Source organism: Aulostomus chinensis, chromosome 20, assembly GCF_037954235.1.
Source record: "Aulostomus chinensis isolate RoL2024-O1b breed Wild chromosome 20, RoL_Achi_v1.0, whole genome shotgun sequence".
Lineage (NCBI taxonomy): Eukaryota > Metazoa > Chordata > Actinopteri > Syngnathiformes > Aulostomidae > Aulostomus > Aulostomus chinensis.
The window spans coordinates 13,693,677-13,713,583 of record NC_141339.1 but is presented as its reverse complement, the minus strand read 5'-3'; the positions used below and the strand labels follow the sequence as shown (position 1 = coordinate 13,713,583).

Genomic DNA, 19,907 nt, shown 5'->3' with positions numbered 1-19,907 from the left:
CTTCACCAGAAAAGTTTTCAGTTAAAGGAATTTTGAAATTGAAAAGCAATACCTCATAATACATTGATTACAAAAAAACAACTGTTATTTACTCGAATCTGGTTTTCGTGCTTTTCCCCATAACTCAGGCCTAATCAACACACAAAGTGCCTACGTGAATCGGTAGAAGAGAATCAAGACGCAGGTAGAAAATACGTTTATGGCTTCTGTCATATTCCTGACTGATAAATGCATCAAAAGTAATTCATCAGCCACACTTTTCTTTTGTATACGGGCATCTACAGATGTCTTGTTTCGACAGAGCAGAGTGAGCTGAGGGATATGTGTAATTGCTGGTTTGCTCAGGGTTTTTATTTATTTTTGGCTGCGGTAGACAGACAGTATATCTTGAAGCAGCTTGTCTGTTACATGATTTTCCAGTCTGACAAGTATTTCTGTATTTCTTTCTGACATAAGTATAATTTTACGGCTCCTCCTCCCTTGCGACCCTGCTACAGAAAATAGGTCTTTGCTTAACCTTACTCTTAAAAGGTCAAAGGTCAGTTACAGAAACTCCCAGCACGGTCTGTGAGGCAACTGGTTTTATCTCCTCTGCAGGTGTGTGCACAAGAATTACTCTGTGTGTGTGTGTGTGTGTGTGTGTCCTCGATTGAGCATGTTGCTGTTGCTTTTGTACAAAGCGGAGCATGATATTTCTTAGTTAAACGGTGAGTGTTTGCTATCTGTCTCTCTGATGATCAGTTCTCTGATTAAGGATGAACAAGAAATGAAGAAGAAGAGTGATCCAATTGCTGGTTCCATAGAACAACTTGCCAATCACAGCCACATGTGTGCTGTCAGCATACAGCTGCAAATCTTCACGTTTGAAATTTTGAGTGTTAAGTTTGCAGTACTTAATTATGGAGGCTTGCGGACGGGTGTGTGTGTGTGTGTTTGGGGAGTTGTGTATTTTAGCTCACCACAAGAAGCATGCAACCCCCTTTAAGTGTGGAGAACTGGGAGGAATTCAGTAATTTATTTTTGAGGACATGCAAAGGTTCAGCCCCGGTTTTCCAGTTAAAGGCAAGTCTAAACCACCAGACAGACACTGAACTGCTCACCATGCTGAGTTGGCACGTTCTCCTCAATGTTACATGAGTACTTCCCGAACATCCTCTCACCCTTCTTTTTAAAAAAAATATGTTTCTTGGAAATTCCGTCATTACAACTTCCTTCCCTTCCAGCATTATGCCAACTCTCTAATGATTTCTTGCAAATTAACAACAGTTATCTGACTAAAGCAGTAGCTTCAGTTTGGAAAAGATGAGTGCAATCTGATAATGTTTAAACTGCTGAGCAGCTGCCTTGAGCGTGAGGTTTCTTTGACAGCACCGTAGCTTCAGGGATTCAACAGGCACTTAAAATATAATGCAGCGAGCTTTGTTAGCTTCAAGTTCAAGGGGATACCTCCGAAAAGAACCAGGCTGTTTCCCTTTAATTCCAGTCTGCATGCTAAGCTAAGCTAAGCTAAGCTAAGCTAAGCTAACTGGCCATTTGATCTCATCACATATTTGGCATTCAGTCCTATCTTCTTAATTTACTTTGCAAAATAGCAAATATGTGCTTTTCTGATAACTTTTGTCCTGCAAACACTTCAGGCTAATTTATACATCCGTGTCAAAGCTATAGGCTGCAGCATAGCTACATGCCAAGAGCATGCCATACGTGTATCCTACATCTTTACCTTCGGGCTCTTTAAAAATCCAACTACATATAGCAGTAACATGATTGCTTCATAACACACTCACAGTCCCTGCTCATTTCCACGGACTCTCTGGTTTGAGCTCTTTTCCGTGGAATTTATTTCAGTCGCTATTGTTCAACTTTGATTGGCTCCAAATCAAAAACAAGTTACTCCTTTCAGTAACCATTGTTTTGAGTACACAGAGTATCCAAGCACAGTGGCACAGAATCCTTCATGCCAATTACTGTTTCGGCCACAACAGGGCATATTTCTTACTGCTCAGTGCTAACGATCAAGTATAATCAATCTTAACACTTCCCGTACACAGGACACTAAAATATCCTGGTCCACATGCCAGGCCACACCAAGATCCCATCTTTAACATGCAATCAGTGTTTGTATCACGGACTTGGATTGTGCAGATAGCTGGTTTCTCTTTTGCTATATGTGTGTGTGTGTGTGAGAGAGAGAGAGAGAGAGAGAGAGAGAGAGAGAGAGAGAGAGTGTGTTTATGCAATCCAAATCCACACACAGCATATAAATAATGCTGTGACCCGTCTGCCCTCAACCACCAACATCACTGTGGAAAGAAATTCTAAGAACTCTGGGATCTTAGAAACCAGCTGAACACAGCTGGGTCATATTGAGGTTTTCAAACTATTCGTTTCTATTACAAACTGCGTAATTTTACAGCAACGGCGATGTGGTCAATATGAGACTGGAGTGTCAAACAAAATGCTGCAGTTTCACCATGAAGGCCACAGAGGGACGGGAGGAGAGCGAAAGAGACAAGTTCAGGGTTTACCTCCATCAGGGGGGTGGGGGATGGGGTGGAGAGGGGCCCATTCTTGCTCACCACACTGTTTTACATCCAGACAAACGAGGGAGCTGGCAGTAAAATAATGAGGGATGGTGTATGAGAGAGGAGAGAGAGAGAGATGGCAAAGAGAAGGGAGGAGCGACCAAAGACAGAGACTGATGCCAAGAAAGAAGGGAAGCCTTTAGCCAAGAAAAGCTCTTAAAAATTAATACAGTGATCTGAATTCTTCCCAGCGCATTGAATAATTGAGAACTGCGTCTTTGAGCTGAAAAGATCGTGTGGTTGTGTGTGACATGGCTGGGAGGGTGAGAAATGATGAGAGACTGTGGGTGCAAGAAACAAAAATTGGATTCTAGTTTGTTTCTTGGCTGAACTTTTGAAAGCCTGGGGGGGGGGGGGCAGAGATACAAATACATACATAAGCACACATACACAGGTAGCTCAAAGGCAACGTGGGTCCTGAGTGATCTGACCGCAAGTGGGCATCCAATTGCAGAGACCACAATTGGAGGCGGTCTGGGCTGCACGAGGTAAATTTCTTTTAGCAGGGTCAACTCAAAACCTCAGCCACACTGAAGGAAACAACAGCGGTGGCATATTATCATTATTATTATTATTGTTGTTGTTGTACACTGAAAAAATAAACAAACAAACAAAAACTACAATATAACTTTAAAAAAATCATTGTCTCGATGGCCTTAGAATTTTTAGTTGAAGGAAATTGTGAAGACAAATGGAGGTGATTTTATATTTTGAATTTAAAACAACCAAGCTTTTATTACGTATTTGAAGGCAACTGGGACACTTACTTTTTTAAAAACTTTTACCATAGATACATTTATATGTATTTATTGTACATAGAATATCTACGTGAATTTATAGTAACGCCTGAACATTTCCACAAGCAGGTCTGTGCCAAAGAAAAGACCGAGCTAGCTAACTAGTATTGCTTTGAATCGGACTAAGATGTCTCTCTACGAACTAAAATAATGTTTATTTTATTTGTCTTTAAAAGTCAGATGTGATCGCATGTGGAGAGTCATCTTACCAGGTAAGAAAAGGAACCACTGACAGTGAGACAAATGAGGGGCGTAAACAAGGGAGACGCACTTGCTGATACAAACTGTAAGTGCACTTTTCACTGGTTTTCAAGATACAAAAACGAGTAACTGTTACAATTATGTACCTCAAGATTTTCTGAAGGCAATTTTGTATTACAAGTGCTCAAAGTCCATACAGAAATGCTGAATTCATTGTGGAAAACCTTGTGGAGAGCCCTGATCCCTGTGCCATCCATCATTACAAGGACGATCTCAAGCATTGACTGACTCCAGCCAGGCTTTATATCATCCCCTGCATCTTCTGATGTCAATAATGCTCTTGTAACTAAATGTAACCTCTGCAGTCGGATTCAAAAACACAGAAACATCCCAGAGGTTTTTTGTTTTTTTTTGGTAATGGAACATTTTTAGCTACATGGTGTAATTCAACAACGTCTTCATGCAGCGAAAGAAAGGAATATACTCCTTGATTGGAAATGGAACTAGAACAGAGCCTGGGGGGGTTCCCTCCATGCAGAGGTCAACTGAAGCTATTCAGACTTGCAGGGTTGCCTGGAGCTGGTGGGTTCTCATAACCCAGCGCCCCCTCACCCTCACACACCCTCAAACCTCTCCACTGGGAATCACAGCCAGAGGGCAGTTGTATTACACCAATTTAAAGCAAAGCTTGTTAATTTACTCCCTCAATTCCCCCTCCTTCTACCGTCTTCGCTTCCCCCCCCCCTTCTCTCCTCCGTTTATTGCTTCTTTTTTTTTTTTTGCTTCAGTTCCTTCAGCTCGGCTCAGTGCCAGCTCCACCGGAGAGGCCTCCTGATTATATCCTGAGTACCTGCACGCGCGCCCGCGCACATACGCGCACACGCACGCACACACACACACACACACACACACACACACACACACACACACACACACACACACATACATAATCTTTTATTTTCTTCGGCATAATAAGAACGTCAGTCATTTCATGTGATTTTCAGCTTGTGAGAATAAATTAGAAAGAATGACTAAATGATTCATGGCTGACAGAGAGATCTTATCACCCACGAAGACCTCATCCCCTCTCTACGCTGATGGACGGCCAATGAAAGAACCAGTGTTATTTGACTTTTTTTTTTTCCCTGACAGACCCCGTCCCTTTTGTCCAACCTCATCCTACTCTGATAGCAACAATAAATAATTTCAGCCCCAAAGAATCAACACTCGCAGTGTGCTAGGCCATTAAAATGGTAATCAAGATGGCCAGTGGCTTTATGAGGGGCTGTTTTCCATACGCCTCCGGACAAAGTCAGATGGGGGAATCTGCAGAGGGCAGGATGACAGCATGTGTGTGTGTGTGTGTGTGTGTATAGAAATGTGAATGTGATTGTTTGGCGATATCGGACGCGAGAATGTGAATTTAATTTTTGCGGTTCGATTTGAATATACTGAACATCCGCAAGTGGCTATCTGTTTAAGTATAAAAGTTAATTACTGTGGACAAACAACATTACTTCTTCCAAAGTTCTAATGAATGAATTTTAGTGAGCTAAACTTATTCTAAACGTGCGTGTATATTTAGACCTGGCGCAAAGACTGGCTGAACTTGTGTGTGGTGTCTGAACATGACCCAGCGAGCACACCCTATATGTCTGTACAAGTTTGTCTATGCAGGAAATGTATGCAGAGTTAAAAAACATGTAGCAGAATGTCAGCTGTCAACTTTACCAGTGCTAGACAGAACTGTATGTACTGTATGCACCTTATATGAGAATATAGGATGTGTGTATATGACAGTGTGTGTATGTGTGTGTGTGTGTGTGTGTGTGTTTATATCTAGCGTCAGTGTGACATAACTAGGCCTGCAATGGGCAGCTGCTGGTAAAAGAGACCTTGTTACAGCAGGGTTAAGTAACATCAGAGCACAAGGTTCACCACTGCCACACACGTACACACACACGCGCACACACACACACACACACACACACACACACACATGCAAACACCATCTTGTGTACTTACACATAAATACACACAGGTGCACCTAATCTTCTGATTATGCAAAGTCACACAGATGAAAGACACACAAGCACACACACACACACACACACACACACACACACACACACACACACACACACACACACACACACACACTGAGCGTTACAGGAGTGTTTACAGGTGCTATTTTGAGACGCAGCCCCTTCTCTTAGCACACATTTCAACAGCTCTGAACCAGACCTGCCCCTCTTGGGCACATATCCAGCTGGAAGAAAAAAAACAAAAAAACAAAACCCAAATCACCCAAACAGGCTGATGTGATCCACAGTAAACTTTTAACTGCACCCAAGAATGATCTGATTTAGTTTTCCTCGACTGGTCAGAGTTGGGTGAGAGAAATTTCAACATAAAAAATGACTACAATCTCAATTAACACATAGAAATCAGTCATTGGTTACGAAATGGTTAAAGCTTCAATCGGCTTTTCCATAATAGTTCCACTGTGCACAACAATCTCCAAACTCTAGTCAGGATTTTGCTTTTCAGAGAGAAGGCAGGGAGTTCTGTGTGTATGTGGAAATATGGAAGGTTTAATGTTGTACTGTAAACTGGCAATCGAGCAAAACCTTTTAAGAACCGTACTCTGAGTAATATAAACCTGTCTTGTTTTCTGTAGCCAAATAGTATCAAGACAAAAGCAGTCACATGGGAACAATCTGAGAGGTAGAAATGTTTTTAAAAAATAATGGTGAGCAATAAGGTCAATCGCCAGTGCCACAAAAACAAATTAATGAGAGTAAGATCATATTCTTTTTTCAACAGGAAAGTGAGCGTACAGTATGTTCTTGTCAAATTCATGATGAAGTGGCGTCTCCCTCAAAGACAATAAGGTCATAAAAATCTTTCCTGGTGTTATATTTGCATGTCTTAACCTACTTTTACCAGGGTTAATGCTTAACTGACAAAGATATGAAATAGAGTGACGTAAGTGGGAACCTGGGAGAGAAACCCAGGAGGATTATTCGGATTTGCTCAGCAAATCTCCTCAACAAAGATGCCCCGGCTGTGTGAAACTGTATGTGTTCAGACCAGGACTCTTGTCTGCGCAGAGGTGAAACTTAAGAGTCCTTAAGTGAGTGAAATCGAGAGTTGAAGGGGTTAAAAAAAAAGAAGTCTCATTCCGTCCCGTGCACACCTGGCTCCACGGATCGCCTTTGTATTTCTTTACGAAAAACTAACTGCAGCCTGAGGTATGTTTCAGGTCTTAAACGTTGAGAAACCTCCTTGTGTGTTTCAAAAACTCTTCATCTAACCTTTGCTCGCTTGTGCCACAACTGTGTATGTTTGTGTGTGTGTCTTTGTGTGTGAAATAGGAACAGCTGGGAGTGTGTAGTGAAAGAGTTTAAAACTAAAAAAAGGTTGTGAACTGCGAGAAGATTGCGTAACACTAAACCACCGACAGCCTGGTCTTCATGCTCTAAATTCCAGGAGTAAAGAACCCAGCGTGGTGACAGTGAACTCGGCCTTGACTTGGTGGGGGCTCCTCACACTACCTCCCTCTTTTCTCTTCACTGAAGCATATCACATAGCAAAAAACCTGAGACCCTCTGACAAAATATGGTCTATAGGGCCCCATGCCCCACAGGATGGGCCCCTTCAGCCTCTCAGGAGTGTTAATCTCCGCTCTCTGACCTTCTGCGACTCCTCTACCTCTTTTTGCAGGTCCTACATTTCTTTTACGTTGACCAGATCATTGCCTTTAAAAGAAGCAGCACCCGTATTAATGGCTCACCCAAACACAGTAGTTATGTAATTCCCTCATGGCGGGACCAGCAACCTTGGCAGTTGTCTACCTGACCCCAAGAGACTGACAGATCCCTGCCAAGGTTTACATAACAAATCGCCCCACAGAGCAATGTGGTCTGCATAACATGGCATAAATATTGCTTCTAAATATAAAAGCCCAAAAACATGAAGGGATAACACCACAACGTCACGATATTAAATGACTTTGATCAGCGTGGAGGAACGAGCGCACGTATTAAGTTGTGTTTACATTCATCCCCTATCCTTTTAATGGATTAAGTTGCTGTTCAGTAAATTGTCTTATGTAATTGTATCATTGGCTGAGGTCTTAAATAGGAGTTGTGTCACTCAAAATAGACTACTGTGTTTCCAGACAAACCGGTTACTGGTCTCGCTCTTGCTCTCTCTCTCTCTCCTTAATTCCAGGCATGTGACAGGCTGTGGCCTCAGAGGAATATTATGCACATAAGTCATGAGGAGAAACACCAAACAAAGAACCTGCCTTGGACTTCACAATGTTAATGTTGATATTATTACAAGTGAAACATATAATTAAGTGTGTGTAAGTCATTCGAACCTGCTTAGAGAGATGAATGATCCTGGTGGCTCCCATGAGGATTCTCCTCTAGGTTTTCTAACTGATCAGTAATTTCCATTACAATGATAATGAGAGCCATAATGAGAGTCAGACTTTCCAAATAGACCCTTGTAAAAACAAAAGTGTGCTTGCTGGTGTGCGTGTGTGAGAGAGGGGGAGAGAGAGAGAGAGTGTGTGTGTGTATGTGCGTCAGTGGGTTTACAAGCCACATGCTTTTTTGTTTTTGTTGTGATGGAGGAAGGAGGGTGGATGAGTGTGGGGCCACTCTTACCTTCCATCCTGCAGAGCTGTTGCTGTCGCCTTTGTCTTTGAAGTAAGGGATGGATCTCACCATCCAGTCATAAATTTGGGACAGTGTCAGTCTCTTGTCCGGCGCGCTCTCAATGGCTTTGGTTATAAGATCTGCGTAGGAGAGATTCCCCCAAGCGTTACGACGAGATGATGCTTTCCTCGGGGTCTGCTGGGCAGCCAGGCTGCTGGGGGTCAGGGCGCCAGAGGTAGGCGTCGGAGAGTGCGAAGAAAGCGGGGAGCCTCCGCTCTCCTGGCCGGGAGAGGAGAGTCCACCATCGGCTAAGGGGCTGTTGCTGCTCTGGTCCTCCGTAACCACGCCAGAATCATTGGCACTGCTGGCAGTAGGGGTAGTACTGTCCTCTTCATCATCCTCCTCCTCAGGTATAATATCTGTGTCATTACTCTCCGGTTTCACGGCGCTCGAATCTGGTCGAGGCAACGGCCAGGTGCAAGATCTGGGACGCTTTTGGGGTTCAAAATCCGGGTCGATGACCACGTCCAGTTGCGGGAGTGGGTCTGGGAGCGGAGCCTCGGCCATTGTCTCCTGCTCCAGTGACGATCTCGCCCCCGCTGCTATATAATAAAGTTATAAGATAAGAAACGAAGAGCTGTCAAAGTCGCATCCCATGAATGCGCGCTCCCGTTCTTTGTTGCTATTCCAGGGCAGCCAAGTCCCACCAGGGCCGGGAACAACTTAGTTTTAAACGCCTGTTGAGGACATAAATAGAGAACATTTAAATCCAGAAAACTCAGAGAGGACTGTTAAACACCGAGCTACAAAAATACAAACACTGAACCCAAGTGTGAAGGTTAAACTACTTCCTATAACACCCAAGTGAAGCCGTTTGCTTCTCTTGACATTCATGAGCGCTACAACGAATCCCGTCCTGGTGCAACGAGCTGAATCCTCCTGGAGATCAATGACTCCGGAGAAAGTGCTCAAACTGTCAATAAATAAAGACTTTTAAATGAAATACCTTGCACAGTCTTGTGTTATCCAGAGCACCCAGGGGAGACTTGATCAGGGATCGTCCGCAGACAATTCAAGATGCCATCTTGACTCTTTTTCTCTTTCACTCCTCAAGTGCACCAGCGAGATAGCGAGAGAGATGCAGGGCAAGTCAGTGTCGATGTGGAATAAGACTGCCACCTCACTCTGGGTTACTACTGTATCCACACACACACACACACACACACACACACACACACACACACACACACACACACACACACACACACACACACACACACACGCAAGCATGCAAGTCGATCAAGGTCCAGCCCCCTGGATCCTGTGCATGGGATCGCCTTTTAAAGAGACATGCAGACGTTCAAACCGAGACTCGGGACACGTCCTGACATGTTATGATGGACAAGGCAGTCAAGCAGAGAAGAAAACACAAAGGAAGACCAGTAAGGACGATTGATAAATGAAGTTTGGGAAATCATTTTTTTGAAAATCATTACTCTTGCATAAGACCAGCTTCAGGACATCTTTTGGTCAAAAATTAAAGCTGAGCTACAGGTTTTGTTGAACTCTGTTTGCTATTTAGGACTTTTAGTCCATTTGAAAATTAAAACACTAGTAACAAAATCGAGAAAGTAAATACTTTAAAAATAAGATCATGGTTTCCCAGGACAGTTATTGACCTATTAGCGAGTGAACAATATTGGATATATTGACATACAATATTAACAGATGTTTTGTAATACTAAAAACACACATAGACATTTTTAATGGGAAAAAAATAATGTTTCATTGATTTCCAAAACATTTGGAAAAGCCCATGAATCATAAATGTAATGTTTTTATTCCCATCATCGAATGAGATTTGAGCAAAAATGGTTAGATGTAAATGTCAGCCATCAGTCACATACTGACATATATTTTGAAAAATGAACCATATCTTCAGATACCGATGATATGCTGATATATAATCATGCATACTTCACTGCTCATTTTTTTCCCTGGGCAAAAATGCAGCTGTATATATCATAAATCCACTCTTGACAAGCAGGAAAATTGATATTAATGCCTGAAAAAGAATATCTAAATAGTAACCTGTCAATCAGCTTATTATTCATCAAATTGTTGCACATTTAAATCAGTTTATCGTTTGAAATTGTTGTTCAATATGGCGTCTCATCATCCAGAACCATTCTTTTAATGAGGTAATGTGCATGGTGCAGTGCTGATGCATGAATGACACACTGAGAGTCGCTAACAGTGTCACAATATCACAGCAGCCATCTGAGACCTGCTTTTAGATGATTACCTCTCTACCTCCAGCTTCTGCGTCATCTCTGAATGTGACTTTAATGCCAGTTGTCAATCACGGTTGTCATTGCGCAGGCCACGCCCCCTCTCTCCCTGGAGCCCGTTCAACCTCGTTAAAGGTGACGTCATGTCGTTTATTAGCCAGAGAAATGAAGGGAGAACGTTCCTCCATGCCTTTACTCTGGACCTCCCTCCCTCCTTCTGTCTTGACAGGATCAAAACAGCCCTGTCTTCTTTGTTTCAGCATGGCGCGCGTCCACACGCGCGTGCTCGCGGCATGTGTTATGTGTAGGAATGCGCGTCCACGGGGTGACCATTACATACCACGTTGATACATCTTCAGATGGAGAATTTCAATTGTCAAATCGTAACAGCATAGAAAATGTGTCTGAGATTTGATATTGTTTCTTGTATGATTGTGCACGAGGTCTGCACCAAAATGTGGCGGGTTCCTCTGTGGCTCGTGGACCGCCCCCCCCCCCTCCCAAACCAAGTTTCATCATAAAACAATTTGAATGGAGCCTCTTTTTGTTGTTTCCGGACTACACATAACTGCATTCAAATATAGGGATATCTACTGCTGTTTAGCACTCACTGACATCATACATTTATTGAAACGGACTGCTGGAGAAGAGCATCAGTCTAGTGTGTGTGTGTGTGTGTGTGTGTGTGTGTGCGCGCGCGCTGTTCAGGATTACAGGAGATTGTCAGTCACAATGTGTGATGCTTTTTTTTTGTTGCCTTTACATAAAAGAGAATAACTGATGCAGCAGTTTGGCTCCTGCGGGGAACTAAAGATTGAACTGCTCACTGGATGTACAGAGGGAGGTCAGAGTGTGTGTGTGTGTGTGTGTGTGTGTGTGTGTGTGTGTGTGTGTGTGTGTGTGTGTCTGAGTGAGGTGGAGATTTGAACATTTTCTTCATTTTTTTTAAACCCACGGTGAATATAATGCACAAGAAGTCTTTTTTCAATTGTCTAAATTCCAAGTTAATATATAATAAACTTATTTTCGCTTTAGCTTTAAGAGCTTGAATTGGTTGATTTTTTATAGATTTCAACTCCATACGAGACCTAAGCACCAAGTTTATTCTAATTGGATGTTTTGAAAACTGAAGCGGGAGAAGACTGAAGCTCATGGGTCATCTTAAAAAGTCTTCTTTGGAAGCCGTCTTGCTCCTGAACTCTGAAGAAGACAGTTTGTCAAAATGTCTTGCGCCAAAGAAAGACATTGTTCAAGACAATCTTTTAGCTCCATGTCTTACTTCCATGTTAGTGTGGTCCTGCCTGTGTGTCTAGTGTGTGAACTTTTTCAAACACTGCACCTGAATTTTTTACACAGTATCATGTCATATCTAGTTCTGTGTCCCTGAATACTGCTATTTTCTACAGACAAATTACTCGGCGCCAAGATGAGCTGGCTTCACCTAAGCTGCTCCTCTCAGTGCTGAAACAATGTCACACAAGGGCACATTAATCAACTCACATCCACACACAAACCTTGGTGTTTTCACATCTTTACACAGGGGGTTTGAGTACATCCTAACGCTACACGAGGTAAAGATACACAAATTGAAAAAGGTTTAATGTAAGACAGTCGATCGAATAAGTCTCCTTTCATTGTTAGTTTTTATGATAGAAAAAGAGAGAGGACCTTGTCCATCATGGTTCCATCAGCAGTGGTAACAAAGACTGTGGTCCAGAGAGGATGGAGACCACAACCATCCCTTTAAGCCAGCGTGAATCATCCAATTCAGAACATCACAAAGCATGGCAGCCATCCCCTGTTTGTGTTTCCCCCAAACAGCAGCATGCTATGATTGGATTAGAGGCTTCTGCTATTGATTTGTCTTGAATTGAGAATTATGGTGGGATAGAATCAAACAGTTTAATGATTCACGTCAAGTGTACAACACACATAACCCTGCACAGAGACACTGACAGATACTTGACGCTTGCTGCCAAGAGAATTTAAAACACGAGGCTGTGGGTTTAGCTCCTGTAGGTGCTGCTTGCTGTTTCGGGCTGGTCCGGGATGGATTGGTGCACTAGGATGACCTCATCCTTGAAGAAACGCAATAACAAACCTTGCAGCAATTGGTTGTCCTCTGCTGCCACCTACAGGCCTAAAGAAGGATGCTTCCAAACGCCACAGACAATACGAATGTATCTGAATTGTAAATAAGTGCATTCACTGAGAATAATTTTTTTTTTTTATTGTTCGTCTACTTGCTACACACATGAATGCATTAAAAACACAACTGAACTTTCATATGGGTCCAGATACGCCCTGGCACGTTTAGAAAAGGAGGCTATAATATCTTTGTGTTCCTGAAATACCTGGCTGGAGTTGCCCTGGCTGTGAGCCCGTTTGTTTGGCACCAAGATAAGCCAACTGCACCCCAGTTGTCCCTTGCAGGGCAATAATATCATTGCGCAAGGGCTCAAGAGCAAGCAAGCAAAAACACACACACACACACACACACACAGCAGTAAAACACATTTATAGTTCGTCTACCAGGAAAAAAGATGATCCGTGATCCCATGATCGAGAGCAAGAAACGTGCTCTCAAGTTGTCTTAAAGATTCCTGACATTGTTTTTTCCAAGTATCACACACTTTTAGTGGAAGAGGCCACACTAAACAATCAATCAATGAAAGTGTACGTCTGTTGTGCATGTTACAGCAAGGGCTTCTATTTATATTCATGACAAAGTTCAAATATAAAAAAAGTTCAATACATTGTGCAATTAAAAAACTTTTTGGGGGGTTCTGACATTTTGTTTGCGCTTCATGGACTCAAAAACAGTGTTTGTTTGAGGCGCTCCAATGATCAGGACACACACGGACACAAAATCTAACGTGCAAAACGCCTTTATTTGGATGTTTTTTTCCAATCAGACTTTTAAAACACTCCGATGTCCTGATGAGGGTCTGATCTTGTCATGTTTTACCAAAGATGACCATCCTATCACGATGTTGAAGTTTTAAATTTTGAGTGTTTTTACAATATTGCCTTCGGGTTTTTCTTGCATTTACTTTCTCTTATTTTGAATTATTTCAGTTGCAGCATATTCATGTTACTACAGTAAGATCATTGCCAGTCCAAGCAGGAAATTAAACAGCAATCTACTTCTTTCCTCTAATATTAATGGTCCAAACTCACAAAGAATCAGATAACAGTTCACACTTTCACCAGACTGAGTTGCATTTTAGACATTTTTTTCCCCTCCTTTTTAACAAGACTTCTAAAAATTATTTTCCAGCCACTAGAGGGCAGTAGTCAACAACCACGACATACCTTTCTCTCCCTAAAGTGAGCTTGTGGGCACTACTTTGCTTTCTGGCTCAGACAATATTCTTTAAAGTAAGAGGTCCAAATATGCTTCAATCATACTTAGTTGAATGTACAAGATGGAGGGAGGTCAGACCAGAGCTCCAAACTGAATGATTCAGGCAACAAGAGGTTCAACTGACGGTATTTGTTATCATTTACAGATGTCCTTATTACATGTCTGCAAGTACACAATGATCAGGTTGCGACTGGAGGATGTTTGGCGTTTAAGAGTTTCTTCCTGATGCTACGATCTCTCTCCTTCCAGTACGACTCCGTTTGCATCTCAGTCAGCCTAGAGACGGTCCTCTGGAAGGCAAAAATCTCCTCCTCGGCTGTGAATAGGGTCAGACGCTCCCCTGCCTCCTGAAGAGAGGAGAGGTTAGCCATTAATGTACTCCACTCACAGCTGAATCCAAACATTATCTAGGAAGAAAAGTTTATACAGAAAAATAAAAGGGAATCTCCTCCCATCTTTCATTGATTCACATTTTATCGTTTCAAAAGATGATGCACCAAAAAAAATGCATTAAGTTTGACGGTGCATTCAAGTAGGATTCATCTGCATTTCATCTCAATCTTAAGTTGGATCCCATAATTTAATTAAAAACTTGCATGTCCACAATTACAAGAGCTTACGTCTCAGCACTTGCTAAAGCCTTAACATGATATCTCTGGAATGCCTTGAATTTCTACAAATTGTTCAAATGTCTTCCAAAAATTCAAGGATTAACTGAAAATTGCTTAGATGGTCAAAGGCCAAGGTCACTGCCACCTCACATGAACACAATATCTCGGAAACACCTTGAGGAAGTTTCCTTAAATATAACAAACATCCACCGTGACTCGAAAGATGGCAGTTATAGGTCCCGGTCACCTCACATTAATGCCGTATCTTTAAAAACCTAGAGGGAATTCCTCAAAATTGCTTTAAACATACAATGGAACTAAAGGATGAACTGAAAAGACTTTGCTGAGACATTGGTAATGACCTTTTCAGACCACTGGCCACTGGTGGATCTACCGATTTCAGCTTTATGTCAACACAGACAGTGTGTTTCCATTCTGCTGCTACGCTCGGAATATGCAATCCCACCTGGCTGAGGCCCAGGTCATCCAGCAGCTGTCGGTCCCTCTCGTCCTCTCCTCCAGAGTGGACAAACAGCCGGTCTAAAGGAGCTGCAGCCAAAAGAACCACCCGCACCTGAGAGGATCAAACACTTCCTGTATTATTCAGGTTCCTGCCACAGCTCCGAAATGCAGCAGTATTTCTGTAACATAGTGTTTAATTGCATCTGTAAGAGGATGCAACTAAATGTTACTTGATCATAAAAACACAATTAGAGAGGAAAGGAGGTCAGAGGGGTCTAGCATAGACCAAGGGGGGGACCCATTCTATTTTTTTGTGGGCAGAACTGTTTAAAATTGCATTTTTGTTACATTGGGTTTGACTGGGGTTGTCTTGGCAAAGGTATACGCTACCGAACTACCTTCTAGTTCCATACATATGAATTATCTCCACGTGCCAGGTTTCACCGAAGAGTGGAGGTTCAAAAGCGCAACATTCCCAAGTGGATGCCACATAATTCTGCCAAATACTCATTTTTACATAGCGCCTTTCTACCTTAGCAGCACTCAAAGCGCTTTTTGGTGCCGTCTCATTCACCCATTCACACACACACACACACACACACACACACACACACACACACACACGCACGCACGCACACACGCACACACACACACACACTCTAACACTGATGGTGGAGGCTGCCAATAGCAAACATTCCAAGACAAAGTATTGCTGCCTGTGTTTAAACCAGGTGGTAGCGCCTACTAGAGGGAAGTAACTGCTACAGGCTATAATAAATGCAAGAGGGGTCTATTTTACCTTCTAATTAGCCATCATTCAACTAATGGGAGGATGGAGGCTATGATTTGAAAGGATTTGCTGACGATGCGCTGCACTTTCATTTCATTCCTGCTTTATCAGCTGGATACCTTGTTGTCGTAGAAGTTGTCTATGAGAGTGGTGAAGCGTCTGGCCTGGTCCTTCAAAGTCAGCGTCAGCATGGGAACGCGGCGGATGAAAACGGTGTCAAAGAGCCGCGCCATCTCAAGGTAGTCACTAGCACCTAGAGGCTGGACCCCCCACCCCCCCCCAACAATCAATGTGGAGCAGATGGTTTTAACAAATGATTCCAGTAAAGCGGACACTTAATAACATTGAAAAGCTGCAGCTGATATCGTTTCACTTCTTGTCCTTAGTTCTTTGCTGTTTGAAAGATTAATGTGGACACATGTCAAACAGAAGAAGAAGCCTTGAAGCTCTAATTACTGAAAAAGCTCACCTCTGCCGGCTTGGCTTGATGGACAGACACACACACACACACACACACGACAGTTTACTGCTTTATTTGAGGCAGAGGCACAACTATTCATAAAATAGTCAATAGACTTGCTTCTTGACATTGAGCAGAAAATAGGACAGAGATGGAGGGAAGGTGATTCAGTTTGAGAGCAAAGGCTTGGATAATGAGCAAGCAGAGGAGGGACGAAACAGAACTCAGAGGCAAAAAAAAAAGAGGCAACCCGAGTGCTTTGAATTTGAGCAGTTTTGATTAGGAGTGAGTGGATTTGGTGTGTGTGTGTGTGTGTGTGTGTGTGTGTGTGTGTGTGTGTGTCGTAAAGGCAACTGGGATATTTCTGTTTTGGGGTCCGACCAGAAGTAAATCCTCATGTTGCCTTCCGTCTACAATGTCAAGCAGTCCGATAAAAGCAAAATAAACAGCTACGTTGCCTGCAAATGCACGAGTGAAATATATACTTCTGCAGTTAAAGTATGTTACTCCAGAAGCTGTTTCACAAATTTGAACCAGAGGAGATGATGCTGAATTAGATGAAATCAAAAGATTTTAGCAAAAAAGAAAAAGAGAATAAAAGTTTCTCATTGGTAGCATGACAATGGATTTGTTTTTCTTTCTTTGAGGCCACAAGTTCAAAATTGTTCAATTAATTTAGTTTTTTTGACAAAGTTATACCTTGTGGCAATTAAATTGAGGGAAAATGAGGGAACGCGTAATGTCTCATGGCCTGAAATGATCATTTTAGTCTCTTTATGGGGACTCCAGGGATCCGTTTGTATCTTGTATCTCTCTCTGCATGCATTACTTTTTGTTGTATAATATTGTACTTGTTGTATATTTGTATATTCTTTCCGGCTTGTGCGCAAAAACAATGAAGAATCACTCACTCTGCCGCAAAGCTCGTCAAAAGTACAGTCAGCGACGGAGCCACAGGTCTTTTCCAGTGTCACATCTCTTCCCTGCACAGTGAGCACCCGAGGCCGGGTAACTATGGAAACGCACACGTCACAATGTCATTTAGTCATACTCTTGTTACGTTCATCTCGTATCAAAAACACATCTATGAAGGAATGTTTTGCGTTAATTTCGTTAAACCAAAGAACCCTACTCCCTACCCTTTGTAGTACACAAAAAAAAATTAACACTCAAAGTTTTGACATCTTAAAACCTTGAAATTATATACTTTATACACTTCAAATTCATGTTTATAGACAACGACCTCACAGGATATGAGAAAATGTGGAAGTCCTAAAGTTTCCGAGTGATTTGAGGACCCCTGTTTTATTCAATTCTGTGATGCAAGACATCCTATGAACAGCATTTTATAGTGGAGGAGGGCTGAAGTCCAATCAAAATCGAAATGATTAAAAGTTGAAAAAAAAAATGTAGACAAGGAAAATAAAAAGACAGCAAATTTAATGAGTACAGAAACATTTTGTTGTCATCTACCAAATTTGGCAATAACCGACCACTATTCTGTATCCTCAAAAAATGAAAAACGCTCACCATAAATTTTGCAGAGGCCAGAATGATATATTTAAATTGCTTCTTTTGTTCATAAAAATTCAAGGAAAGACAAGAGAAGAAGCAAATCCTCATAGATAAGAGTGAGGACACTGCAAATGTTTGATATTTTTTTGAGTACATTTTGCTCTACTACGAATGATCACAAGAGGAAATGATCTTTGATTATCTCTGCCGGCGCTTGTTATCAACTAAAGACCATTTAGCTAAAGCTAATACTTAGCTAAAGCTTGTACTTTGTTATTACCATTTTATTACCACCAATTATTCCATAAGACTGACTATGATAATGGGTATTCACAGTGAACATTTATTGCAGATGTGATGATAATGGATTCAGCAAAATAGTGTTGAACACCCCCCCCCCCCCCCCCACAAAAAAAAGGTCCTTTAACTTCCTCACAGCTCTTTTGTCTTAAAGCCAGCTCCTCAAACATTGCATCCAACAAGGCCTCGGCACCAGGGTCTCCTGTCCTGCAGAGAGGAGAGAGAGAGAGAGAGACACACACACACACACACACACACGCACACACGCACACACACACACAAAAGTATAACACACAGACACATGCAGACACATGCACAACACAAGGAAGCGGAGAAGAAATAATAAGATATGAAATTAAAAATGCTGAAGTGCTCACATCAAATGGAAGCAGCAAGGAGAGCACTGGAGGGGGGTACTTAGCTTTTCACTCCATCAGTAAAAAACAGGATGTTGGACCCTAAACAAGCATTAGCGTGTGAATGCATGTCAAAATTAGATCTGTGTGTGTGTGTGTGTGTGTGTGTGTGTGTGCGCGTGCGCTTGTGTTTTAACTCTGGGTAAAAAGGATGTGATGCGCTCTATTTACATACACTGAGATGCACTCCACAGCTCCAATTCAACAGTGTCATTTGTAGGGTGTTTGTGTGCGTGTGTGTGTGTGTGTGTGTGATGGTGACATTGTATATGTAATAAGACAAGTAGAAAAATAGCTTTTAAAGCTCTGCCTTTTTCTAATATTCTATTGATTCCTTCCTCATTTTTTCAATGTAGCTCTCAAGGTAATGTGGGTCTTTATGAATCTCCCCATCTGCTTCTTCCTATTTATCCATCTGCTCCTAACCAGCTGAGGTGCACAAATATTTCCTCTGTGTGTGTGTGTGTGTGTGTGTGTGTGTGTGTGTGTGTGTGTGTGTGTGTGTGTGCGTGTGTGTGAGAATGTTTGTGTGGATGTTGTGGATGCAGGTTTACTCTTCACTAGACCTCCACACAATCTGAGAGAGTTGGACTGTACACAGAAGACCAAACAGAACCTGTACAAGTGTGTGTGAATGTGTGTGTGTGTGTGCGTCTTACATGTAGTAGAGTTTCTCTGCTGAAGCCATGCCCAGCCTCCTGTAGTCAATCCCAGAGTCAAGGCAGACAGTGTGGCAGTACTCCTGTACACACACACGCACGCACGCACACACACACACACACACACACACACACTGAACATTCCCAGAATGCATTCTTTCCTTGTTTATAAGCGACAATTTTGTTGTTGTGCTTGAAAGGATTGGTTTAGAATTTAACTTCTGTATCCAAGGATAAATAATAATCAATATGTTACATGATAAATAATAATAAATCAAATACACATATTTTCATTTCAACATGTCAAAATGACCCAATGAAGCATTTATTGTACTGATTGTCTTAAAACGTCTTGTCTCAGCTACTCAAGACGTGATGTCAATTTTTCAAGAGCCAATAATCAATGAATTCATCAATAAAATAATTATTTTCTACTTCGATCAATTTAGTGCTGTTGCTACCATTTACCTTTGTTATGAAACAGTTAATAGGAGGTGTCATAGCATCCATGTTGTATCATCACATATCCCAATATCATGCCATTACGTTTGCACCATTATCCTTTGCACTGTTTACCAAAGAACTGTCTTTTAAATTTGTGTTTTTACAGTATTTCCATGTGGATATTCTGATTATAAATTCTATCAGTGTCACTGTTCGTGAATCATTATTCTCATTTTTTCTTGCCAACTTAATGGTGTTAGGTGATTATTTGGAAGGATTGTTACTTGGAGGGATGTTCTCACAACTCTGTACTGGTGTGACCAAAAAGATTTTTTTTTT

At 41.9% G+C, this 19,907-nt stretch overlaps 2 protein-coding genes across 5 annotated transcripts in view; both read right to left on the bottom strand.

The window, feature by feature from the left end:
- The window catches only part of foxo3b (forkhead box O3b), a 42,983-nt gene extending 33,509 nt beyond the window's left edge, over window positions 1-9,474 (bottom strand). The window contains exons 1-2 of one of the 2 annotated variants that reach the window (XM_086189035.1): window positions 9,260-9,474; window positions 8,263-8,990 (exon numbers count right to left, since the gene is read on the bottom strand). In XM_086189035.1, coding sequence (XP_086045161.1) covers window positions 8,263-8,820 — 558 coding nt within the window. In that variant the 5' untranslated portion in view covers window positions 8,821-8,990; window positions 9,260-9,474. The remainder of the gene's footprint in view (window positions 1-8,262; window positions 8,991-9,259) is intronic. The other variant, XM_086189036.1, reaches the window with a different exon arrangement.
- A 3,390-nt stretch (window positions 9,475-12,864) lies between these two features.
- afg1lb (AFG1 like ATPase b) overlaps window positions 12,865-19,907 on the bottom strand; it is a 27,877-nt gene continuing 20,834 nt past the window's right edge. Inside the window, exons 8-13 of one of the 3 annotated variants that reach the window (XM_086190147.1) lie at window positions 19,125-19,207; window positions 18,186-18,256; window positions 17,146-17,246; window positions 15,894-16,034; window positions 14,989-15,096; window positions 12,865-14,255 (exon numbers count right to left, since the gene is read on the bottom strand). In XM_086190147.1, coding sequence (XP_086046273.1) covers window positions 14,091-14,255; window positions 14,989-15,096; window positions 15,894-16,034; window positions 17,146-17,246; window positions 18,186-18,256; window positions 19,125-19,207 — 669 coding nt within the window. In that variant the 3' untranslated portion in view covers window positions 12,865-14,090. Of the gene's footprint in view, window positions 14,259-14,988; window positions 15,097-15,893; window positions 16,035-17,145; window positions 17,247-18,185; window positions 18,257-19,124; window positions 19,208-19,907 lie in introns of all 3 variants that reach the window. The other 2 variants (XM_086190146.1, XM_086190148.1) reach the window with 2 other exon arrangements.